The 27706-nt window shown below is 36.8% G+C and overlaps 1 protein-coding gene across 1 annotated transcript in view; it reads right to left on the bottom strand.

The window, feature by feature from the left end:
* Positions 1–27706, bottom strand: part of LOC120524020 (FRAS1-related extracellular matrix protein 2-like) — a 352114-nt gene that overhangs the window by 311491 nt on the left and 12917 nt on the right. The window contains exon 2 of the mRNA XM_039745822.1: positions 16648–16737. Within this exon, the coding sequence (XP_039601756.1) occupies positions 16648–16737 (90 nt within the window). The remainder of the gene's footprint in view (positions 1–16647; positions 16738–27706) is intronic.

Genomic DNA, 27706 nt, shown 5'->3' with positions numbered 1-27706 from the left:
GAGGTAATCTGGACCAATGTCTCCTTGGATAGATGAAAACTCACTGAGAAGGTGGGGGCTGACGTCACTTACAGTGGTCAGAGCTGCACAGTACAGGCGCTGTGCAGCTGACAGATGGAGATCTCCATTTAGTTCACGTCACAGAGTGGTCACTGACTTTGCAGTTGACACCTGCAGTTCACCACAGCACTTTAAAAGGTATAAACACAAAAATCGGAAGTGAACAAAACAGTAGAGCATGTCAGCGACACACTGACATTAGCTGAGGAGTGCAGCTGGGGAGGGCTGAATGAGTCGTGCCCACATTCCCACAGTCACCTGCTCCTTGACTGCTTGCTTGATACAGTTGAGGTGAAAAGTATAACATTTAAGTGCCTGGCACAGTATTCAAGGCAAAACATTTATGAATTATAAGAAAAGTAGTGCATTGTACAGTAGGTTTGTTTTAGATACTGCAGAGCCTTAGTAAATTGGGGAGCAGATAAATGGGGTTCTGATGTACTTTAATATACAGTATATTTATGTTCAATCAAATTTATTTTTATCAAGAACATTTCTGCTTAAAGGATAAGTTTGGTATTTTTCTTCACATTATTGGTATACATTAATTTGCAACATAAAATTGTACTCTGAAGTGAAGTGTTTTTAGGAATTTTAAAATACCTCGTCTGTGCAGCTTACAATGAGACTAATACACGGGTCTGTAGGTGAATGAAAAAGCCTTAAAACTTACTAAATACATCCACTTTGAAGCAGCAAAGGTTTCTATTTAAGAAAATATGCTTTTTGCATTTATGTGGTATAATTGTGATAGCAAAAGGAAAATAAAAATAATCATTTTATCACAGATTCTTAGAACTATTTTTGAGGTAAGAATACATTTCCTTTTTGGTTGTCTGCTCAAAGCCCCCATCATGGGTGGAGTTATCACAACCCGACAAACCCCCAGTACCAAGATATATTCTGCTTATTATCCTAATTTGGCTTCTGCAAATCTATTTTTTCAACAGTTATATTCTACCTCAGCTTGTAATAATAAGACAGATGTGCACACAAATCATATGATTATTTTTTCCTAAATGGCACTTACTTTTTGCCCCTTAGATTCTGTGTTGCATTATTCACTTTGAGTAACAGCATGGTGAAAACAGCACATAAGAGTTTCATTGTACGTTTTGCAAATAACAATCAATAAATACATGAGTGAAAATATGCAAAACACATGCATAACCTGGTGCTATGAAGCCAGGATAACAGCTCTGCGCTAACTAAAGGAGCTGGCATAAAAAGGAGCTTCGCGAGCTACAGTGGCAGAGCTGAGTGCAGGGGGCAAAGGTGCAGACTGCAGACACAGCACTGGCTAAGCCTGTAAGCTATCACTCTCTCGTACCTCACTGTCACTAGTGGTACCTCAACTGACAGATCAGTAGTACAGTATGTATGTTTGGTAGAAAAATGCTGACTGCTACTGTGAAGTAATCTGGGGAAAGAGTGGCATACAGATTACCTCTGACCTTGGTGAGCGAATGAAGTAGGAACATGTGGCACAGCATGGTGGAAGTGGCCACTGAAACAATGAAATACACCTCCATATAGTGAAAGAATATAGGCAATCCTGTGTGCCTTTTACCTAGCTGTCTACAGAACACAATCAGCAATTTACATCAGGGCATCCACATTCATTATCAATAGAAGCTCTTGGTGATGACATTTCAAGGTGAATCCACACCACAGGCCCTGAAAGCTGCAGAGGAAAAAAGGCGAGTGGTGGAGCAAAGTCAACAGTTTCCTTTTAAAAAAGCTGAATATCAAAACATTTATTTTGCTTTGTGCATTTTTTCTTCTTAAAACAACAAAGGCATGTTTTCCTAAATCAAAACCTTTGCTGCTTCAAAGTGGACATATCTGGCAAGTTTTAAAGCTTTTTCATTTGCCTATGAACCCAGGTATCCATTAGCTGCAAAAACCGACAAGGATTTGTTTGGTTTTAATTTATAAAAAGTGCTTTTATTTAGAACACAATTTTATGAAGCAAATGGTTGTGAAGAAAGAACTTTGACCTGAAAAATACTAAACTTATCCGGTAATATAATATTGTGAAAAGACAAGCAACAAAGACAAAAATCATGTTATCATGTCATTTTGGTGAGCATCTTGGAGTGGTGGCTCTGAGGCTAGGGATCTGCATTGGCAATCGGAAGGTTGCCGGTTCGAATCCCATAAATGCCAAAAGGGACTCTTAACCTGCAATTGCTGAGCGCTTTGAGTAGTGAAAAAAGTGTTATATAGATGCAAAGAATTAATATTATTATTTTGTAACCCGCTCAATCCAGACAACGGTCATGGTTGCTGAAGCCTATCCAAGGTAGCAATGGGCATAAGGCAGGAACAAATCCTGGACAGGACACCAGTACATTAAAGTGCAAACACACACACATACACACGAGCCAATTTAGAGACGCCATTTCACCTGACCTGCATGTCTTTGGACAGTGGCAGGAAACCAGAGCTTCAAAGAGGAAACCTACATAGACATAGGGAGAACATGCAAACTCCACACAGAGACAACCTGGGATGTGATCGCTGGTCTCCTTAATGCGAGGCAGCAGCTCTATCACTGTGCCATCATTCCACCCACAAAAAGCATAATCTTAAAACATAAACAGAAAACAATCATGCAGTATATACAAAGAAATATATTTATTTGAACTATCACAATCATACATTTCGTCTCTTTATGTGTTTGTGTGTGTTTTCCCCAAAATGCCAAATATCTTATATATAAACATCTACACGTGGAAGTGTGTGTGTTTGTCCGGCCCGGAAGTGAGAGGTGGAGTCGGGGTTAGGGCTTCGCCTCCAAGGAAGCAGAAAACTCGCTTAGCCGCTAATACACAAGCGAGGAAAGCATGTCAGCAAAACGAAACCTCAGAAGAAATACAAAAGTTGCTTAGCTGCTAACATCGGCAACACGGTATCACTTTTACTTTTCCTCCCGCTAATACACAAGCGATGCAAGCACATCAGCAAAACAAAACCTCCTATGACAGAGATGCCTAGAGTAGTCCCTTTCAATTAACTGACATCTCTACATTTCAATTATTTTTCTGACGATTTCAATAGTTTCTATGACCCTGGGCTGTTTACAGCACGGGCTTACACAGCTAGTATGCAAATAAGTGACTATAAATGGGCCCAATATCCATGACTATATAAGCTGCATGCTATAATATAGCTTCTTTCTAGTTTACACGGTCCTAGGGTGCTTTACAGTTATTGAACTATTGCATGAAACATTACAAGTGAAGTCATCTATAAAGTTCCACACAATTTAGTCAGGGGTAAAAACTGAACCAATAACCTACAGCAGTAGTTTACAGTCTTGGGTCCTGCCACTAGGCCATCACTTCCTATGTCCAACTACGGTCAGGGAATAGTTTCCAACCCCAAGAAATGATAAACAATGGCAGCAAATCAACTAACACTGGAAAGATTAAGTTACATTATTATAAAAGCTTCTGACAGGTTCTCCTCCTCTCAGATTCCTCCCTCTGTGAAAAGTTTAATAAGAAATTGTAGTGTTGAAATGTTTATTTTACTGTGTGCATAATACACACAATGCCAGTTTACACCCTATAATTAGTTTTTTCTTTCTTTCACATCATTTTGTTCCTTCAAGTGCTAGAATTAATAAAAATGGAATGAGTACTACTTATATAAAAAAAAAACCTCAGGTGACTATAATGAAATCCTGTTAAATTAAAAGAGCGTTAAAAAAGGAAAAAAGTGAAAGAAAAACTGTGGTCAGAACAGGAAATTGGGCAGAAAAAAATTCTTAATTAATTCATTAAAATTTATACAATTTTAAATAAATTTTAAACACTAGCGCATTGCCACTTTTGTCTTTCATCTCTAATTACGATGGGATGGCACACAGACATACAGTGTTCAGACCTGCTTCAGTGATGTAAACAGCATTATTATGCCAAAGTTGGACATAAAGTATGTTTTGACAGAGGCCCGCAGAATGCTTAGGTCTCTTGGATGTTTTTTATGTAGCTTTGCCACTTTCATGTTTTTATCATTTCTGCCTACGGCAATCAGAAAATAGGTAAAATGAGTAAGCAAGAGCTACCACTCAGTGTTCATAATATTTTCTTCGTTCAAAATATCAATTGCAATGTACTGCAAAGCCCATCTTTAGGATATAAGCCGAAATTAAAAAGCAAAAAGCAGCTTGTGGAACTAAAGTAAAATTTCTTTATCCTGTGTGGACATATCTCTTAAGGCTAAGGATTTGTGTGGGGATGGGATAATATCACTGTACTGCTTATATACTTACTGTACTTAATCTTGTTTTTATTATTTGTATCTGTTTATAATTAGTCATTCCTAATCTTTCAGGAGGTTATGTTAAAATAACCTCATTTACAGGACAAGGGTTTCTCTATTCAGTGTAATACAGAACTGAGTCTATTCTCTAAAGATAGGCATAAGGAAATACCACCTATCAACCTTTATTAAACAATTCAATTAGTGTTATGTGACCAGAAGTTAATCTTTTTATCTTCAAAAACTGAAATGTAATTTCTTATGTGCTGTAATTAAGCAACTCCAGATAAAGAGTGAATAATACAGTAGAAAGCAAATGATAAAAGGTTACAAATGACACGGACACAAGGTAAGACCAATATGCAGAAGAAATATCAACTCTGGGTTATGTCGTAATCCTCCATTAAGAAATATTTTATGGTCAATCTTTTAGCAGATGCAGCATGTAAGTGGACTTGAAAGTGCAAGGTCAATTCAGGAGTCTAATGCACTGTGCGGCCCCGAGTTAGTTACTTGACCTGTCTGTACTCACAGTGTAAAAATTTAATATGTGGATAATTTCACTATGGGTTGTACCCCTTTACGTTCTTGACTTAACGTATACTGTATATGGTATAATAAAGGTTGTTATTTAAGTGTATGTGATGTAATCATATTCTCCATGACATAAGAGGAAGTTCAAGGACTTTAGAAAATATTGTTGTGCACAAACATGAACAAATAAGAGAAGCTTGTCTGTCACAAATTTGCATTTACTTATTTGGCTGATACCTTTATCCAAGGAGACTTATAACATTTATGATACAATTGGTTACATTTCTTTTTTGGTTTGACCATTGGAGCACAGTCAGGTGAAGTGATTTGCTTCTGGTCACATGGTGTCAGTACTGAGATTTGAACCCAAAACCTCAGGGTGTGAAGTCCAAAGCCTTAACCACTACAACACATTGCCTAGGTTATGTATTAGGTGTTTATTTACCTCTTCAAACTGTTCACTGCATATTTGTTGTAATGGAAGTTTAGGCAGGAACAGTTAAGAGTTGGTGCCATGAAGGTACAGGAGAATTGTCATTCATTGGTCAAAAGTCCTTTCTTCAGTTCATCTATTTAGCGATCTTTAACCTAAAAAACATCTGTTTTGCATGTTTTGTGCATACAATTGGATAATTAACATGTGGATTATATGTCAGTTCATTTTTTTTTCCATGGGCATTTTCAAACCTTTTTTTTCCACTGTGCAACATTGGCTACTATTGGCTTAAACTGTATTAAAAACTTTTTTCTCTCTATTCTGCATGTAAACATCTGATTAAAATTTGTTCTTGGCTATTACTACAAACATATGGGTAAGTAACATGTAAAAATATAATTTTGGTTTCAGAATTCCTTCAATAGGAAATATAATATAGAATTGGCAATCTATATTTCTCCATATCTTAATGATGCACTTACTGCACTTTTTAATCTCCTCCTTAATCTTCTTTAATGGCAGCATATTCACACCTAATCTTCCCTTGTTTCCTTTCATCCACCCTGGCTTCGTTCCCTCCTTCACCTCCTAAGTATGTTATCTGCTCTTTCATTTTCAGTCCAACCACATGTGATAAAAGATATACACCTGAGATTTTGTGTTTTAATGTCTATCCTTTATAAATAACCTTTAAGTTGTATCTTTCCTTGAAAGAAATTATGTATAGAAGGATCTAAATAATATACACATGTATACAGTGCTGCCACTAAAGGTATTACTATAATTTAATGGACAGAGGCTTCAGACAAGGCCAGCCAGTTTTGTATTTTTTCATTTCTTAATAAATGGCATTAATCAAACAATCCTTTTGCAAGATCCTGCCTGAAGAACGGGCCTGAGTTGTGTCAAAAACTTGCATATTGTAATCTTTCAGTTAGTCAATAAATGTGTCATTTTGCTTGACTTCTCACTACACCTATGATTTTAGATATTCTTGGTGCAGTTGAAAGACATGTCATCTTTGGGAGCTAATAAAGATCTTCACTACTTCAGCGTTTTTAAGCAAATTTATCACCTGAGTTGGCAAAATATACCCTCTGGTTGGGATCCCCTGCTTTATAACTAAAACATACAAACTATAATAAACACACAATACAAACGAGTGACTCAATAATTAACAGAACAATCCCTGACAATATAAACTTTCGGACATTACCCACTCTTAACTAAGTCAGCATCCTCTTCTGTTGGCTTTATTGTACCACATGTACCCCTCCTTGTTGTTAAACTGGTGCTTTGTAATTCTGTAGTTGGCATTTTGAGATTATGAAAGGTGCATTATAGCATGAATACTAAATGACTAATTAGGACTAACTGCTGGCCAGATGTATTCTTTATGGATCCAGGAACTCTCCCAAACACCCCTTTACTATTTTTTATGAGTTAAGACAGGTGATATGAAGTGATCAATATTTCTCACATATCAACAGCAGTGGTAAATGGCCTGTCTCCTTACAAAACAGGTTTGTCTTTTCACATGATTTCTTTGCTTAGCAAAATAAAGAAAAAGTCTACAACATGGTCCCATACAATACATAGTGCCATTCTACCCATAGCCTGAAATGCAGAGAATCTGAAAGTTGTTTTTCTCCTACTATTTAAAATCATAAGCTGTTCTGCACAACTGAATTCTCTATACCCTTAACCTCTCTGTCCTCAGTTTCTCAACAGGAAGCTTTAATGGTTGGTGCCGCTTCCTACAGGAGGTGAAGGTCTTGACACAGAGGCTAATTGGTTGTCTCTCATCCAGAATACCTCAAAGGACATTCATGAAGAAGTCTACTGTATTCAGAAGAGCTTAGTCTACTGAACCAGTGAGCTTTCAGTTTCCAGATACTCTCGTGGCTTTCAGTTTAGTAACTGTGGTATTACAACAATTATTTATTACTGTTTCAAGTTAGGCTAATCATTTCCAATTAAGTATAAAGCAAGCATTAAATATGAATGAAAGCTGTATATGCAGTATATTAAGACCTTAGGAAAACTGTGCAAAGACACTTTAGAGATATAAATAACCTATAATTTTAATGTTGGACAGATAGTGGCCTAGTGCCTAAGGCACTGGACTTTAAACAAGAAGGTTTCATAGTTCAGCACCCATTTCTGGATCAGCGTGTAACCCTACATATGTTCCAGTAAATGTGGGCTCTGCATGTTCTCTTTGCCATCTGCATAGACTTTTCTCATGCTGCTCTGCTTTTCCATACACATCACAAAGATGTACATGTTATGCTATTTGGTGACTCTATATTAGACCACAGAAAGTGATTTTGTATTTGTGAACATATCCTGTGATAGACTGGCATGACACGTAGGTTTGATGCAGCCTTAGCAACCCTAAATTAGACATCACTAGAACAGAATTTGATGAATGGCTGGAACAACTTGAATCTAAAGAAGCAATGGACATGACACTGATCCATCAAGTAGAAAGTTCAGGTGAGTGTACAAAGCCAAACAAGTTAACATTGACAATTTTGCAAAGATTGGCAAAAAAAACAAGTACAGTACATTTTTTTTTTGTTATTTATTTTGCCTTATGCAATTTCTCGTATTAGGAATTTGTTACTTATCGCATACCCCTTATGGTCAGACTTTGTACAGCACCTCTGAAGCAATTGAAGGTTAACAGCCTTGCTCAAGGGCCTAGCAGATTAGGATCTCTTTTGGCAGTGACGGGGATTCGAACCAGCAACCTTTGGGATACCAGAGCAGATCCTTAGCCTCAGAGCCACCACTTCACCCTTTAAAGCAGTCAATAATGGGGCATGTTGCTAGGCTGCAGGGAGAGGTCACTGGCAGCAAATGTCAAGCAATGAATCCACAAGCTGGGCAATTTTATATTTTTAAGGAGTACACATCCTTATCAGTTCTAGAAATCAAAATATACCAGGATGCTACAGAAGTGTCAATCCATCACATATTACATAGAGATGGACTAGTTTTTTTTTAACAAATAAATTGTTTATAAGAAAATCAGTAAACATATAATATTCTGTATTTCTCCTATTGACAAGCACCATTACAGATATAAGAAGCCTAATACTGTTTTAATTTTCAAGTACTGGGTGTCTTTTATTTTGAATATTTACTTATAAAAGTCCTAACATAACTAATATTCTTAAACCTCCCTAATCCAAATCAGGGCTGCAGTGAATCACATATCCCAGACGCACTGGGTTCAAGGCAGCAAACAGTCCAGTACAGGGTACCAGTCCATCATAGGGCAACACTCACAGACATACCCAGAGGCACCAATTTGGCATGATGTTTACCATTTCATTGAACTCCATATCTTTAGGGATGTAGGTGATTATGCTTACTCCACACAAACACTTTCAGGGTGTTGGATTTACATCATGATTCCTCCCTCCAGTACAAACCTTGCATGTCAAATTAACAACAGCATAGAATTACAACACATTCATTTATTACTTGCATCTACATTTAAAGGCTTGCTTGGAGTTAAAACCATCTGATTGTGCCATCTAAATGTTAATAGGTAAACATCATTCCTCACGCATGATGTTACTAATACTATGAACCAGTCAGAACCCCATGTATCACTAATACAATATGAGATGTCTACTGCGTCAAAAGTTCAGCATGCTCAAAGGCAAAAAGGCACTAGCGCCAAACTGGCAGTTCTGCTGCATTGTTTCAATTTTGATTTATACTAGTAGGGAACACACTGAAAACTATACCCTGGACTATCTTTTAGAAGGAGTTTTCCATGTATGAGAAATGAAAAGCCTTTATTGTTCCTTGGGCTCTTTTTCTCTTTATTGTGAGATGGACACACTGAGCGTGTGCCAGACATGAGTTCTTATTCTTCTGTAACTCTTTGTTAGCTGTTGCAACAGGACCTGGCTGTATTGTTGCCAAGATCTTTCTTATAAATATTTTGAAATATAATATGCCATTAAACAATTTCTATCTTGCTAGGCTTTCACAAATACAGAAAATACATTTTCAACACTTATTTCCTTGCCTAATTGGTAAAAAAAAGCCATAATACACATAAAGGTAAAACATTCTTATCTAAATAATCAGCTCTAAAGAACAATGAAGGCCTGCATCAAAACATAGTGTAGCAAGAGTCTGAAGACTAGTGTGTGTGTCTGCCTATAGTCTGTTTTGTGTAAAAAAATACATTCCAGATCATATTTATTTACATAAAACTATTCTCCACTTTCAATTCTTTTCTTAATTTGTTGATGTTGACTGTTAATTACAGATTCAAAATTGGCCCTGTGACATTATAAGTGTGGGTGTGTGTATGAATGGGCCCTGCCTTGTTCCTTGGCTTACTTGGATTTAGTTTGAAAATGTTATGTCATGTTACTTTAATTTTTTCCTCAAAGCAATTTTTTGTGGTTGCATACCAGAGTCTGTCCAGCAGGTTTTGGCTGAAAGACGGGAATAAATACAAAATAGGGCACCAGTTCATTGCAAGCACACCTAGGGAGAAATTTGCCAATCGATATAAACTGAAAGATGTGTCAGACAAACACACTCATACTAGGCCAATGTAATGCCACCAGTTAATGGAATGCATGTCTTTGGATTGTGGGAATAAACTAGAGCACCAAGGAAAAACTCAGATGGTCATGGAGGAGTATGCAAACTGAAGTTCAAGTTTATTGTCAGGTGCACACAGTACAATGAGATTCTCATCTGCATATCTTTCACAAAGTAGTGACATTAGTTTAATACAAATAACAGCCTGTCAATATGATGCCATGCATTAAATACAACATCAGTTATGCAAGGAACATGAATGCAGGTGTAAACATGGAATGACTGTTGAATAGCCTTATGACCAGAGGATAAAAACTATCCCCTAGTCTAGTGGTTCAAGTGTTAATAGTGCTATATCATTCGCCAGAATGGAGAAGGACAAAAAATGATTGTGAAGGATGAATGAGGTCTTTAATAATACTTGTGCAATTGAAAGTCTAGTTGCTTTTGGTGTACTGTATATGTTCAAAATAAATGGCAGCTCTTATAGTTCTTTGAAAACCTACGCTGGGAGGTAATTCAGTCAGTAAGGACAACCTCCACTGTGCCCCCAGGTAAAGTAAAGTAAAGTCATTGATTACTTTTACTTTGGCCTTCTTGACAATAGCCAAAATAACATACAGAGATTATGGCAGGATCTGAATCTAGTCTCTTGGGGTAGTGTGATAGCAGTACTTAACACTGTGATATTGTGCCATTCCTCAATAAAGATAACATGCACTTAATGCTGCCAGTCTCTGTCTGTGTGGCCCTGACATGATCAGTTCAAGTGACTGTCTCTAAACTGGTCTGTAATGAGCAAGTGTAAGTTGTATGGTATATATACTGTAAACATTCCTTACAACAAACGGATACCCTGTTTCAGGTTAGTTTCTGCTTGTACCCAATTCTTCTGGGATAGAGTCTGGTTCCATACAACCCTCAAAATGTACTAAAAAAAGGTAAATACATGGATGTTTGGATTTCCATTACTGGATTAGACAATGCTACAGCTAACTTAAACTCCATCTAGCACAAAGCAAGAACCAGTATTGGATGGAGCACTAGATCACAGTAGGGCACATTAAGTCAGTCAATCATACCAGAAACAATTTATGATGTCAATTAACCTAAAATGCACCTTTCTGGATTTTGAAAGAAACATGAGGACAAAGTGCAGTCACTAAGTAATGGGAAACGGAACTCATGAACCTAAACCACTGAACTAGCATACCATCATGAAAAGAAACCACCGCAGAAACTGCTTTGCCCAATACATGTTATGAAGAACACAAAAGTTTCAATAACCTTAGATGGGACAACATCCCATCACAGGCAGCACTCACAGTGCCTATAAAAACTATTCACCACCTTGAACGTTTTCACATTTTACTTTATACAGCATTAAATAAAAGTGAATTTCATTTAGCTTTTTTGAAACTGATTAATCAAAAAAACTTATATTTTAATTATAATTATAATTATACAAAACCAGCTGCAATGCTACAAAAATACAAATTAATTACTCACAAACGATTATATTTTAGCTTACCCAGCCTTCATTTCACAAAGATATTATCTTTACTTAAGTACAAAAAATAACTTATATATAATGTTAATTATAAATAACTATAAATAGGGTAAACATTACAGCTTTTAATACTGTATATGTTTTATATACTCTGCTTCGATTTTAGGATATTTTTAATTTATTATATTGTATTACATTTCTTAGACTTTGAGGTCTTAACAAGATCCTGATTTTATTAATGTATGGGATTTATTGGCACACCAGCAACTACTTTCAATCTAGTGCCCTTCCAATAAGGGAGAGGTCCGTTAATCAGAATTGTAGATGTTGGGTCTGAGAAGTGCTTTGAAAATCTGTACCTTTGGTAAGGTTTTATTGTATATCCCTCCTTCAGAATATGTTTCCATATGTTTTAATGAGATGTGTCTTTAGTTTCTAGTTGCCTAGACCTGATGAAAGGATTCGTCCCGAAATGCGTCGGCCTGATGGACAACATTGTGAATATTCGCTAACAGAAGTTTGATTCTTGGACATTTCTGGATATGCTGACCCTCTGAACTTTGTTACTTTTAAGATGATATTAATGGTCATTTACCTATTGTTCAAAAATTGTTTAAAATATCGGAAGCCTTTGTGCTCAATTAACAATGTTGGAAGACATTGTGCTCAAGTAACAATGTTAAAAACATTTTTTTTGTAAAAAAAAATGTCTTTGTGAAATGGAAGTTGGGTGAACTAAATTATAATCATTTTTAAGAAATAACCTATTGTATCTCTTTGACACAGATCAACTGATATTAGAGGGTAATCAATTATTTTGTTTATAAAATTATATACAAAATGAATATATAAAATTTTCAATTTGACATTAAATAGTCCTCTCCTGATGATCAGTGTCAAAAAGCCAAATTAAATAAACTCTGATTCAAGTTGTGTAACAATAAATATAAAAACTTCCAAGGCACTGTACATAGGACAAGTCTGAAGCCCATATATAACCTAATATGCACATTTTAATAGAGATAAATCTATACAAAAATGGTGAAACCATGTAAACTGCACACTTAGGCTTACTTGGAAAAATCCAAAGAGAGTTTCAGGACCATTTAGTGTCAGATCAAAACAAACGCTATTAATCAATCAAGACAAAAGCTACAGACTCAAGATAAAACTGATAAAACAAAAAAAATATATCTGACTAATCATCAGTTTTATCAAAATATCTTACATCATGTGTATTTTAAATCCAAAGACACTTCATTGTACAGAAAATACAAACAATAATTACTCCAAAAGATTTATTTTATTTAAATAACTTATCTGTCTATTAACCAACAAACTGAAAGCTGCTCAGGACCATAGAGGATGCTGGACAGCTTCAGCAGTAAGGAAGAAATCAGTGCTGGATGGGTCCACATGTGGCATGGAAGGGCATATTAATGCACACACTGGTAATTGTTCATATAGTCACCAAAGTACCTGACTGAATAATTTGTACGTAGGTGGAAATTGACATACCCATAAAAATAGTAATGCTAAAACAGACACAATGTGCATGTGCAAACTCCACACAGACAACAACTAGGCCAGGATTCTGGAGCTGTGAGGCAGCAGCAGTAACCATTGTGCCACTTGAGAAGAAGCCAGGAATTAGTGTGTAAATTTTTGTATCGACTATTACAACCAAAATTACCTCATCCAGTGTGAGCAAAAACACATAAGCTGACTTTTAGGAAGCGGTTTAAGATTATTATTCTTTTATGTTGTTTAAATACATTCAAGCTGCCTGTTATACCTTTTTTCATCTTCAGTTATCTGTTAAACAGGGTGTGTCCCTTCCTTACACCTGCCGCTGTAAGGAAAGCCTTTATATCCTCTCTCTCCTCAAAGAGGTTTCGGCAAGATAGGAAAATTAGCCAATGACTTATCTTGCAGCATCTGGATGATTTTCCTTTTTCCAGATAGTAAATTTTTTTTAACACTGAGTAGCCCCTTCACAATCGGAATAAACGATATACTATACTTGTCCACCTCTGCCTTCTTGACTATAATTTAAATAGGCACACTATTCTTGAGATTCTCCACTGGAAGTCTCTCAAATCCCCCTGTGGATATACTGTATAACATCACTGACCCCAAAGATAAACACAACAGCGCTGTTAGGAGGCATTAAACAGGCTAAACAGAACACATGGAAAATGTACAGTACTGGAAGCTTTTATTTGTTAAAGAAAAAATTGCATACGAAGGTAATTATTACATTAAAGTAATTCAATTATCCAAGCAGATCGGCCATAGGTGAAAAATTGCACAATTGCTACATCTTACATATAAAAATGAACAGTGTGATTAAAAACCGAGTAAATAGATGGACCCCTACTAGGATTCTGCCTTGGTATAATTGTGTGTGTGGGCCAGACAAAGAGCAATCCATAACTGATCCTGATTAATATTCAAGTTAAGTCAAATAAAGTCTTGCCTGGAACAGAAGTGAAGGCATGATGGCTAGGTGATTCATGTGCCCTGGTCAAACACAGCCAGAAAAAGTTTGAGCAAAGGATGGTGGTCAGGTGTAAGTCCAGTCAGTTAGCAGGACAGACCCTGGCATATTAGGCTATGGAAAGTCTGGAATCTCTTGAAACCTGACGGAGTGTGAAAAAGGCAGGATATAGTCATAGACATCTCTATGCACAGCACTTTCACTGGAAGCAAACTTCTCAATCAAGGGGTATTTTGCCCTCCTACTATGGAGCTGCCCCAAAAGAAAAAAATAAGTGTGGCAATACTCATTAGCCCCTAGCAAGGTGCTATTTATTTTTGTGGATGACCGATTCACCTAAATCGCAGAGAGAAAACACATCTTTTAAGTCAAGCCTTTTCAATGTGGGCATTAATTCCCACCAAGTGTGCATCTTGTCTTCCCTCCCTATTATGGTTTTTCAGGTGTAGAATATAAAGGTGTAGTTTACTATTGGAGGACATAAAGTTTGAGAAACTATATGTTAAACTATTTCTGTTTGCAGACAGTCAAGTTTCAAGATTCTTTACTTGCTTTTTGTGTAAATGTTCATGGGAAATCTTACTTTTCTGTCCAGTTAGGTACATTGAAACATAGTACAGGTCACTCATATACAATACACAACAAAACAACAGCAAGACATTAAAATAAAAACCAGAACACTTACATGGCTATGAAGTATGCTCATGGATGTTTAATGTACTTTGTATGTCTAATGTTCCCATTCCAGCTGTGGTGCACATTATTGAGAAGACAGACTACAGAGACGTAGAATCTGTTCTTGAACCGAGAGGCGTTAGCTTTGATACTAGCATACCTACAGCCTGACCTCAGTTTGGAAATCAAACTGTGCAAGTAGGATCACACAGGAATGTATCAATCCTATTTCTGCAGCATTTGGCATATATGGACTCTTATTGTGGGAAGTACAGACCCAGTGATACGCTGTGCCCGCTTCACACCCCTATGTTGTGAGCTCTTTTCCTAGGCCGTGGTGATCTCTCCTGTCCATATACTCTGAACAGTGCTACGGAAAAAAATCACCAGCATTTATTTCTGCATGCTGCATTTCCTAAATCAGCTTCGGAATTGAAGGCAATGCTGTGCTTTTCTGATGAAGACACTGGTGCTTTGTAACCCGTTTAGTTTCTCTGAGATGTACAAACCAAGAAATCTGAAACTGTGATTTAGAGTATGCATTGGAAGATGAAAAATAGTACCTCCTAATCTGAGGTCGTGGTTCTCCACCCAAAAAAAATGTTTTTTTCTTGCAGTTAAGGAATGAGAAGCTGCTCCCAAGTGCATAAGTTTAAATATCTTGGGGTCTTATTAATTATTTATAGTACAGATAATGATAACACTTACTAATGAATTATAAAAATGTCATGTTCTCTTATGTAAACATGACTAAAAACCTTAAACACCTTATGTTTTACTGAATAAATATGTGGAAAGGTAATCTCTACAGTTACTAACATGAAGTATTTTTGCACATTTTAGTAAATAATTACACTTCGATTGCTATATTTAATAAATGAAAATAAAAAAAATAATACCTGTACAGAGAAAAAAGTTAATAAAGTGTACAGGAGAATTCTCATGAATATGGCAGATAGAAACGTGTCATTAAACTACAGACAGGTATACCCTATCAACAGTAGAAGATAAAAATTGAGTTTCAGATGTGATGTGCTTGTTAACATTGATGGATAAATTCAGGTCTATGGAGAGGGTTCCAGGGAGCACAACGATAATCAGTTTGCCAAAAGAATCTCAAAGAAAAGTCACAAAAACTGAGAAAACAGTGTCAGAAGGTCTTAGAGATTAGCTGGTTGACGCAGGATGAACAATGATTATAATCAGACTCAGGTAGTGTTTAATACATACAGTACGTCTAAGCGAGTAAAAGAGTTTTAAACACAAATCAATATCAGACAGAAAGCCTGTGCACTTCAGCCAGCTAAACAACACACATTAAAACTCCAGGAATTTCAGCACCTCAAGGCTAAAGCAAAGCCTGAAAGAATGAAAGGCCTTGACTTGCAATGCACGTGGGAAAAGCTTAACTGAAGGAACAGTAAAGTGTATAACCAAATGCATTAGGGTCACAAAGTGTTTCTCTGCAAATACGCAAGAGGTGATCAATTAGTTAAGAGCAGTTTTGTAATGAGTTGGACGTAACATTCTCAATCACTGATCATCTGAGGCCCGGATTCTGCAAAGAATTTGTTTTATCTTTGCTCTTTCCTGGGTATGCCTTGCAGGCCACATTTAAAATTTTGCTTTCCTTATGATTACAGATTAAAACATTGGCAAACCCTGGCACACACTGTGCTACGATGATATGGCAATATACTTTAGCATCATGTAGCAGTGGAAATCATCAGGGCTTCATTATTATTAACAGATTGTTTATACTGTAAGAGTCCATGACCATCGAATACATAATGAGCTCCAATTATCTGACAAAATGCTTCAGTATCACATAACTGCAGACATTCTTGGGAGATCATTATGATTAACAGTCAGTATATACAATAGAAGATGTCACAACCACTAGATTCTGCACATTTCTTATTTCAGAAAAAGGACACATTCTTATTCATATTCTTCAAAGCACTCACATAAAAAAAAAAACAACTTAAGGCGTCACATTTAGGTCAATCGGCTTATGCAGACACCTATCACGGAAGCAGGAAGCAATAAACACCTTATCTTATTTTAGATTAAACATACCGTTGTCTTCAATAGTGAAGTAGAAGATATCACTTGTAGCATTGTCCCCTTCTCGTAATACATAGCAAATCTTCATGTCGTCAATATCAGCTGAAAAAGTAAATGCAGTCATGAAAAAGATCAGTAAGATTAACAAGTATTTTAAAAATATTTAAACACTATTTTCCAAAAATCAATGTAAATTTATGAATAACTTTGCTTTTACAAAAAAGGAAATTATATTGTAGTTAGGCTGCAGTTTTTTTTTTTAGACAAGGTTAACTAACTGAATAGTCAGGCACTGTAGCACAGTGGCTAAGGAACTGGACCACCAGTTTGTTGGTTCAATTCAACACCAATGACTCACAGTTTGACTATGAACAAGTTTCTTAACCTGTTGGTGTTCAACTGTAAAACATATCTGTAAATCTGTGAACAGTGAAAATTAGCTTGGGATGTTTTAAAAGGTGCTACATAAAATAAAATATTAATTTGTACATATGTACACTACATATATTATCAAACCCGCTCAATCGTGTTAAATGTCAGGGGCTGATTTTCTCAGAAGCACAGAGCAAAAGGCACTTTATGGGGCACCAGTTGATCGCAGGTAAGTTTTACTCACATATCTATACAAATCTGACCACAAACATGGGCTGTCCATAACAGAAGACCAAGTAAGGAGGCAACTGAGGAAGCTACACACAGGAAAAGTTGCAGGACCAGATGGAGCCAGTCCTTGAGTTCTTAAGGCCTGTCCCTAAGACTTCAGAAAGTGCTATTGCTATGGAAAACATTTTACATTGTTCCTGTTCCAAAGAAGACAGGCACATCTTCACCTAGTAGCACTTTCGTCTCACATCAGGAAGACATCTGAGAGGCTTGTCCTGGACTGTACGAATTCTCTTTTGTTAGGCCACCTTAACCAATGCAGCTTGCGTATAGGACAAAGATTAGAGTGGAGGATGCAAATATCAATCTGCTCCACAAGGCATATTCTTATCTGGACAAAGCTGGCGCAGCACTGGGAGGTGTATGTTGTTTGATTTCTCCAGTGCCTTCAATATCATGCAGCCTTCACTGTTAAGGGGCCACCGCAGAGATATGCAGATGGTTGAGCCTATGGTGTCCAGGATAATGGACTATCTGTCAGGGAGACCGCAGTTTGTGAAAATTAAGGATTGTGTCTTTGAAATGGATGTAAGCAACAAAGGAGCACCATGAGGAAGACTCCTGTCTCCTTTATGATTCACTTTGTACACCTCAGATTATAATTACAACACCAGGTCAGGTCATGTGCAGAAATTCTCAGATGATTCTGCACTTATAGAGTGTAGAGATAAAGGGGTTGAGTCAGAGTAGAGGAGTCAGATGGAGACCTTTTGCTTCTGGTACAAAGAGAATTGTCAGTAACTTTACATCAGCAAAACCAAGGAGCTCGTTATTGATTTTTATCGCACCAATGAGCCTCTATGTCCGGTCACTATTCAAGGACAAGGACACTAGTCAAGGATACTATCCTATAAGTACTTGGGTGTCCACATCAATAACAGGTTGGTCTGGCCTTGGAACACAGACAAACTACATATGTTTATTCTTAGGAGAGTGTGTTCCTTTAATGTGGTAACAGATTTGTAAAACACCAATGGTTTGTGTATTTAAAAGAACTCTTGCTACATACAATAACACAAGCTAACTTCAGGTCGTCTTAATCTGTAGTGACTTGCTAGGTAGTCTTCACCATACATTAAAGATTTCAGTTTTTTCTGCATGTTAGGAAGATTTCAGAGCACAAAGAACCAATAATTGTCAAGCAATGGAAGAACCACACAATCCAGTAAAGATCCATAAAATGCCATTAAAAAATGATTATTTTTAGAGTGGGAAGTGACATCCTTTACATCTTCTACAACTCTGTGACGGCCAGTGTGATTTTCTATACTGTGGTTTGCTGGGCTGGTAACAATACTTCAAGAGAGTCCCACCGAATCAAGAAGCTAATTAAAAGGGCAGGCTCAGTTATGGGATGCAATCTAGACTCCCTGGAGGTTATAGCAAAAGAGAGATGCTGGAAATCATCTCTCTGGCTCATAAACACTGAGGACTTTAAACCAACATATTATTCAGCAAAAGTGAAACACTACTGGGGCTCCTTTATATCAATGGCAATACGCCTGCATAATGCCTCAATGGCACTGTGACTGTCAAATCAGAAGTTTTCTTTCTTTTTAATTTTCTTGCTTTTTAGTCATTCTTTATCTTATATATTTATTTATTCAAATAGCTTCTGTAAAAAGCCAAATTTCCCCCAAGGGACAAATAAAGCTCTATCTATCTATCTATCTATCTATCTATCTATCTATCTATCTATCTATCTATCTATCTATCTATCTATCTATACCCACATGAGGCAACTGGCAAAGGGAGTAAATAACTGTATATACAGATTAACTATCTACAGTTTTGGTGGTACAATGGCACTGTATTCAAGGCTGCTGCCTCATAGATTTGAATCTAACACCTGGACATTGTATGTGTGAAGTATGAATGTTCCTCCTGGTGCTCTGGTTTTCTTCCCTCATCATCAAAGACATGCAGGTTAGTTTAAATGAAGATTATAAAATGGCTCCAATGTGAGGTGAGTGTGGGGTATGCATGTATGTTTACCCTGTCCAGAGCTGTTCCCAATTTGGGGCCAGTGTTGTTATGATAGAATTTGCCCTGTAAGTAATGAATGAAGACGTTTTGAGAAAGTTTGTATGTACTGTACAGTACCATTTTAAATTACAGTTTCTAAAGAATCTATATACATTTACAATTACCTTTTGGTTATTTTTGACATTTAATCCTAAAAGATATTTTATTTGAAATGCATACATTGTATAGTGAACCTATAAAGCTTTATTAAAATGGCTATTGCAGATAGTGAGGTATTGTGCCTAAGGGGTTAAATGCTAATTGCTTTACATCAGTCAATGTGTGTGAGCCTGTCAGCTGGTGGTCCAGTTATAAATTTGGAAAAGTATACACAGGGAGACCTTCAGTATAGTGTTCACTACTTAAAAAAAGAACTTGTGTGTGATTCCACTAACGGTAGAAAACCTTCAAAATATATTTTTCCACTCATGTGTTTACTAAATCCATTCTAGCCAGAACTAGGCCACTGTTGAAAATTACTGCTACTTAATGGGTATGTTTAATGGTTTGATAAATACAGTAGGATTTCAATTTACACATTTTAATAGCATGATTAAGGGAAAAGCACTTGTTTCCTTGAATCAGTGTACCATGTGCAATCGTTTTTTGTGTCACTGAACAGAAAAAGCAGAAAGAAAGAAAGAAAGTTAGTTTCATTATTTGCTTTGCATGTTAATAGTTAGGAATAACTGCTATGTGGGAAACTTCAATCAACACCAAAATGGCTACCAGTCCACTGACCTTCACTCAGCTTTTAAAATTCTAGAACTTCATTAAACAGCTTGGATCTGTTAAAGTTTTTTACGTTCCTGCTAAAGTTCTTCCTTACTACGATCTTTGTTCATTGGTAAATTTAATGTTTACCTGGAAATTTTCATTTTCTAAACTCTGCCAAAGTTAGAAGTTCTCTGTTATGACCGTTTCCTTTTCTCCATCTCATCTTTTATTTATTTCAGGATTGAAGAACCACAAACCAAATATCGTCTTTTTTTAATGCAAGAGGAGTCACTCTTGCTGAGAATACTGTGATAAAAGAATTGAGGACAATGTGTTTGAGGCAGTTAACCCACTGACACGCTGATACCAATTAATCTGCAAATGAGCAGTGAGAACATGCAAAACCCATGCAGACCCTGGCGACGTGAAGTAGGAATGAAAACTCTCTGCTATTACTGTGCCTATGTTAAAACATCAGCTCTGAACTTACTAAACTTTAACCTGATTAAGCTCAGATGAATTGGTGTTGCTAATTGATCCTAGCCTCTGTGTGTGTGTGTGTGTGTGTGTGTGTGTGTGTGTGTGTGTGTGTGTGTGTGTGTGTGTTTTCCGATGGACTGACACTCTGTCCACAGATCATTTATGTCTATAAACCAGGACATGAGGTGGGCCTACCGATGCTTACAGGCACCAACAGTCCCTACATCCCACATTCCCTGCTCTTTGAAATCATATACTAATGTTAACATGCTCCGATCTCCAAGGGAACACCCAGATATTATATACTAATGTAAACGCATTCCAATCCCGTCTTGAAGCAGGTGGGGGGCCTAACTGTTGTGTAAAATTAACAAAACATCACAAGGACAACCAAAATGTCATCAACAACCACTAATTTGGTTACACTTCAAGCACTACTTATAATGTCAGTTTACTTCTCTTTGCACACTATGGTATTCTAGTATCCATATTGACTTCAAAATTATCCTTTTAACATTTAAAGCTATCCACAACCTTGTCCCTCCGTATCTGTCTGACCTCCTCCATGTTGCCATTCCTTCCCGTACCCTTAGATCCTCTTCCTCCATCCACTTGACTGTCCCCTTCGTCCGTCTTTCCACTATGGGGAGGAGAGCATTCAGTTGCTTTGCTCCACAGCTCTGGATCTCATTAGCATCTAAGCTTAGAAACATTGATTCATTCTTACTTTTCAAATATAAACTTACAACTCATTTGTTTAAGACTGCTTTTTCTCTTTGGCTACAATTGCTCTGTCTGATTTTAAATTTTAGATTTTTAGTTTTGTTTATAATGTTTGTTTTATGTATTATTCGGTGTCCTTGAATCTTTAGAAAGGTGCCTACGAATAAATAAAATGTATTATTATTATTTAGAGTAGGACTGTGTTGCGCTGGAGTACACTGCTACCTCACAGCAACAGTACGCTGGGTTAGTACCCTATAGTGTGGTCCCTCTCTGTGGATGTTTCCATGTTCTTCCACTTATAAGTAAGCTGTTTTCTTAGGGTACTCTGGATTTCTTGGCCTTATGACAGTTTCACACCTCATTCAAGGCTGGACCCTGCCTTTGGGCCAATGCTGCTATGATAATCTCCATCATTCATAACCTAAATAAGGATATTTGGAAAATGAAATGAATGAATGTATGGTATTTTTCTGCTGCTCGCATCATTGCTCAAACCCCGTCTTTTCACCATATTACTCCAGTCTTGCAGCAGCTTCGAACTGATTTTAATATTCTTGTATTAACATTTAAGGCCATTCATAACCTTGCCCCTCCATATCTCTCTGATCTTCTTCATGTTGACATTCCCTCCCATAATCTTAGATCCTCTTCCTCCATCCACCACCAAGCTCTGGAACTCATTACCTACTGAGCTTAAAAATACTGAATCATTCTCAACTTTCAAACGTCAACTTAAAACCCTTGATCATATAAATGCTACATAATATGCTACTGTTATATTCATTCTCTCATTCTGCTGTGAACCATGTAGGCAGGCTAGCTCCAGAAATAAAGTGGGAACATCGGATGGGACATCAGTTTACCACAAAGCAAGATGAAGCATACATCCACTGACTGGACAACTTTAGAAGGTGTGGGAGAAAAACTGAGGGACATGGAGAAAACCCATAAGAACACGTGAGAATGCACAAAATACATACGGGCAATGACTGGGCTGGGATTGAAACGTACCTTCCTGGAAATGTAATGTTACGGCACTAACTGTCAAAAACTCAAGGCATATTATTACGTTAATAGTTCTATAATAAAATGGAACTGGACTTCCGAGTCCATCTGTTTCCATCAAACAATGGGTATCAGAATTACATGTGTACAGTATGCCTGTAGGAAATTCTCAAGCATAGTAGGTGCTTGGTAATATCTTAATGACAGACTAGAACATTTGGAGACACAATTCTTTCTCACAGGGCAGTGTCACACACCTGCTTTTCCAATTTTAAACATCAGTGTCGCTTCATAGTTTACTACTTGATGGTGCCTGTAATTTTTCTGGCTGCTTGTCAAACTCTGTAATTGCATTAGATCTAAATCCCAGCTCTACTTCAGTCTCACGCAAATGTCACCAAAAGCACAAAATACCTTATTACAATTGCTCTTGCTATTTGATTTTCTCTTTCTTTTTAAGAATATTGACATTTCAACATTTCAAAACTGTATGAAAATGGATGAAACCAGTAAATAAAGCAACGCAGTAACTCCATTGACTTGCTTATCAGCTGTAAACATTGGGAAAGGCCCTAATAATGGGCTACATTCTTTGAAACATTTACGGTCGAGCAGTCTAATGAAGAGGCAAAGTGAGCAGCCAGAAACTTGTGAGATGCCAGCCTTGTAAATATTTGAAAGACTGCTAAGGTTGAACAACTAAACAACTCGAGAAACAAAGCAGCAGTCCTTTGTGGTCTGTATTCTAAGAGCACTGTATGAGGACGTTGACATAATACTCATGTTTCTTTATTTATAAGAAATAATATACTATAAATTATATATAAGAAAAAGGGAATTAAGGTAAATGATAGATAGATAGATAGATAGATGGATAGATAGATAGATAGATAGATTTACTAGTCATTAATATAGTTCGCAAATTATTCTTCGAATTAATAAAAGTGTATACATTACTATAATAATTATATGAATAATTATAATGAATAATTGGTGGATTTTAGTTTTTACAGTTTTTAATAACAAACAACAACAATCCCCCTGAAATACAAACAAGAATGATTAAAAAGAAAGAAAATTGACTTGGCTAAAGATAAAAACAGCATTTATAATCCCAGTGAGCTACTATAAAGGCACATTGCCATTGGAATAAAGGAGCCCCAGTAGCTCTTCTTGACACACTTCTGCTGAATAATTATAATGTATTCTTATACAGTTCTGCTTCTCAAAAACTCAGGAAAGAGACTATAAAAATCTACTCTAGAGTTTCTCTTATACACAGATATGTGGATGGGTATTTGATGAGTAAACCGCAAGACAATGATTATATTTTTATATCATGTACATTAAAGAACCATCAGCAATAAATCAAATCAAATTAATAATATAATATATTGAACTATTACTATAAAGTAAAGTTGAAAAAATCATACTCTGCAGCTGCATGAATAAAAAAGTACAACTTTCAGTTAGCGGAAATAGCTCAAAAGTTGATAGAAAGTTGTGTACCAAACAATTACATTCCAAATTTAACATTCCAGCTACACATTTCTTTCACTATCTTCAAATCAGAAACTTTGTTAAACAGAACCTTCCAGATTTTCCTCATCTTGCACCCTAGACTCCATCTCTACAATATATAAAATCATTTTACAATCCCTCCCTTTCAAAGATCCAAGAGGACACTGGGAAAAAGATCTTTCAATTAATATATCAGAAAAGGAATGGAAAGTAGCAATGCAGAGAATTCACTCAAGCTCCATATGTGCAAAGCATACAATTATATACTCAGCAAAAAAAGAAACGTCCCTTTTTCAGGACTGTGTATTTCAACAATAATGTTTTAAAAATCCAAATAACTTTACAGATCTTCATTGTAAAGGGTTTAAACAATGTTTTCCATGCAAGTTCAATTAACCATAATCAATTAATTAACATGCACCTGTGGAATGGTCGTTAAGACCTTAACAGCTTACAGAAAGTAGGCATTTAAGGTCACAGTTCTAAAAACATAGGACACTAAAGAGACTTGTCTACCGACTGTGAAAAACACCCAAAAAAAGATGCCCAGGGTCCCTGCTCATCTGCGTGAACGTGCATTAGGCAGGGAGGCATGAGGACTGCTGATGTTGGCTAGGGCAATAAATTGCCATGTCCGCACTGTGAGACGCCTAAGACAGCGCTACAGGGAGACAGGAAGGACAGCTGATCATCCTCGCAGTGGAAGAGCCCGGATCTCAATCCCATTGAGCACGTCTGGGACCTGTTGGATCGCAGGGTGAGGGCTAGGGCCATTCCCCCCAGAAATGTCCAGGAACTTGGAGGTGCCTTGGTGGAAGAGTGGGGTAACATCTCACAGCAAGAACTGACAAATCTGGTCCAGTCCATGAGGAAGAGATGCACTGCAGTACTTCAAGCAGCTGGTGGCCACACCAGATACTGACTGGTACTTTTGATTTTGAGCCTCCCTTCATTCAGGGACACATTGTGAAACATTTTTAGTTTATGTCTTATAGTGTTGACTCTTTTAGTGTTCATACAAATATTTACACATTAGGTTTACTGAAAGTAAAAACAGTTGAAAGTCAGAGGACGTTTCTTTTTTTGCTGAGTATACAACTTAAAATTATATATCGAGCACATCTGTCTCGACTAAAACTCTCCAAAATGTTTCCAGGGCATGATCCAACCTGCGAACGTTGCAACCAAGCCCCAGCCTCACTAGGTCACATGTTCTGGTCTTGCACCAAATTAACATTATTCTGGACAAACATTTTTAATTACCTCTCAGACAGCCTTGGACTCACAATCCCCCCTAACCCATTAACAGCTGTGTTTGGTGTTCTTCCAGATGGGTTTAAAGCGGAGAAAGACAAACAAATTGTGATTGCATTCACTACACTCTTGGCACGCAGACTTATTCTCATAAACTGGAAGAACCCAAACTCTCCTCTTGTAAGTCAGTGGGAAACTGATGTGTTATATTATTTGAAGTTGGAAAAAATCAAATATTCAGTTAGAGGATCCGTACAGACTTTTTTCAAAACATGGCAGGATCTAATCAGTAATATTTTAAAATAAGTTCATAAAGCACAGAGAATTTATTAATTTAGGTATGTTTACAAGCCTTAAATTTAACGCCGTTTGGCTTGCTCCCTCTCTCAGGGGTGGGGATTGATCTGTTCTTAACTTAATTTTTCTCTTTGTAAAAACTTGATTGCTTTGTATGGATTGTAATAAAATTAATAAAAAATAAATAAAAAATAAAAAAAGAAAGGAAGTTTTGTACCTAATACTCATATGCAAAATTTGGTTGACCTAACTGAAAGCATACTCAAGTTATCATGCTTACATTCACACACACAGACAGACAGACACACATACATAATTCCAAAAATGGTATTTTTGGACTCAGGGAGGTCTAAAAAGTTGTGATTGATCAAGATCTTGACATCGAATTTTTGAACGATTACAATACTTTCCCTATACTTCGTATACTGTACAAGAAATTAAAAATTAGATATACACTTAATTAAAATTGTACATCAAAAGAATTCTGAGATCTCATTCATCAAGAAGGATCAATATAAATGTATACTATCTGCATATTTGTGCCTTGTAGTCTAGCAATGGACTGGCACCCTGTCCAAGTGTTGCTCCTGTCTTGTGCCGAGTGATTGCTGGGACAGGCTCTGGCTGCTCCTCAACCCGGCCCTGGATGAGCAGGTTAGGAAAACGACTGGATGGATGGTTTTGTTCCTTTTAAATACACAAGAATGGCCATTGTTGTACCATCTTCTAACAGTTCTTCGTTCATCCATCCATTTCTCAGGTAATTTAATCCTGATATGGGATGGTTGACTGGCAGACTAGTTTCAGGCACATTGCTGGTCTATCATAGCTAACATTTAACACACATGTGTACTCATACTGGTCAAGTTTAGAGATTCCAATTAACCCAAAACACCCAGTTTTAAGATGTGGGAGAAAAAGTTGAGTTTCTGGAGAAAATCGTCATACAAATAAAGGGAGAATGTGCAACATCTGCACTGACAGTTACTTGGTCAGAATTTTGAACCTAGTCAGCTGGAATTACCAATACAAAAATGATAACCACTTTGCCACCACGCTGCCTTTATAATAAACAGCTATTGACAAAGAAGTTGTGCATTTCAACTAAGAAATTACTTTTTTGTACCACCTCAGCCGAGGTTCCAAGCGTGCCGAACCGTTACCAAAATGTGACGTGTAAACTCTGCTGGTCACTGATTGGCTGAAAATCGAATTACTGCGTACTGAACTTCTATCGAGACACAACAGACCGAACTGGTTTTAACCAAAAATGGCTGTTCCGTGGTCTGTTGAGGAAGTACAGACGTTCCTCTCGTTGGTAGCCGAGGAGCGGAATTTGTAATTTCACTTCCTCATTAAGCTCATCTTATTCACATGGATGGTATGGAGTCACATTCTAGGCTGTCTGAAAAGAAACATACATTTATATAGTCTATCTGCTCTTAACCCAACTTAATTTTGATGTTAAATGATCACATAGTTGCATTTGTAGATCTACTCATTCCTGGAATAGACCAAACTATTACTTTGCCTGAGTGAAGCATGTATTCTTTATCTATTGCATTTTAGTATTTCTCACTCAAGATTCTTCCGTCTCCGTGTCTTAAATCTCAAACACTGCGTCACACTTTTGTCAGTTTTAGACATGCTTTGGCAACTTAACTGACTGGTATGTTAATCCAAATTGTCAACCCTGGATAAACTGCTTTGATGGTTGACCAAATGGAAGTGTAAAATCTCATGCATTCTTTGGTTTTCTTGGTGCTGACACTATCACATGTTCTGTTTTGTGCAGTGTGCATTAGTTATACAAATCTCATTTAAAAAATATTGACAGTATTTTTCACACCTATCAAGGGTGCCACACTTGGTACTGATATTGTCCAGCATCTGTCAGAAGCTGACGATTGTCAGTATGGAGTTTGAATGTTCCACCATCTGTGGTGGTGTGTGTGGGGGGGGTTACTATCGGTCCTTCAATTTCATTCTACATGTAAGACATAAGTGTTAAGTTAATTGAAGATTTTACATTGCCATTGATTGTGATGTGAGAAAGGAAAATTCTTGCTGTTATCTCTACAAATTAGGGATGTGCACCTGGCATGTGTCTGAGTCTTGTATCCTTCTGAGCTTATGCTTAAAAGCTGATGTTGTTACTTTATTATTCACTGTGATAAATGTATATATCATTTATGGCATAACCATTCTTCCATAGTACTAAGTTTCCTGTTTTTGTACCAAAGCTGGATCATAAAATTAATGAGGCCATTGTTCTTTACTTTTTGAAAAACAAGATGTATGTGGCGAAGTTCACACATCTCCTAAAATAAAAATAAAAATGAAAAATACACATTCAAAAAGTCACATACATCCTAAACAACCA

Source organism: Polypterus senegalus, chromosome 2, assembly GCF_016835505.1.
Source record: "Polypterus senegalus isolate Bchr_013 chromosome 2, ASM1683550v1, whole genome shotgun sequence".
NCBI classification, from domain to species: domain Eukaryota; kingdom Metazoa; phylum Chordata; class Cladistia; order Polypteriformes; family Polypteridae; genus Polypterus; species Polypterus senegalus.
This window is presented reverse-complemented; position numbering and strand designations above follow the sequence as displayed.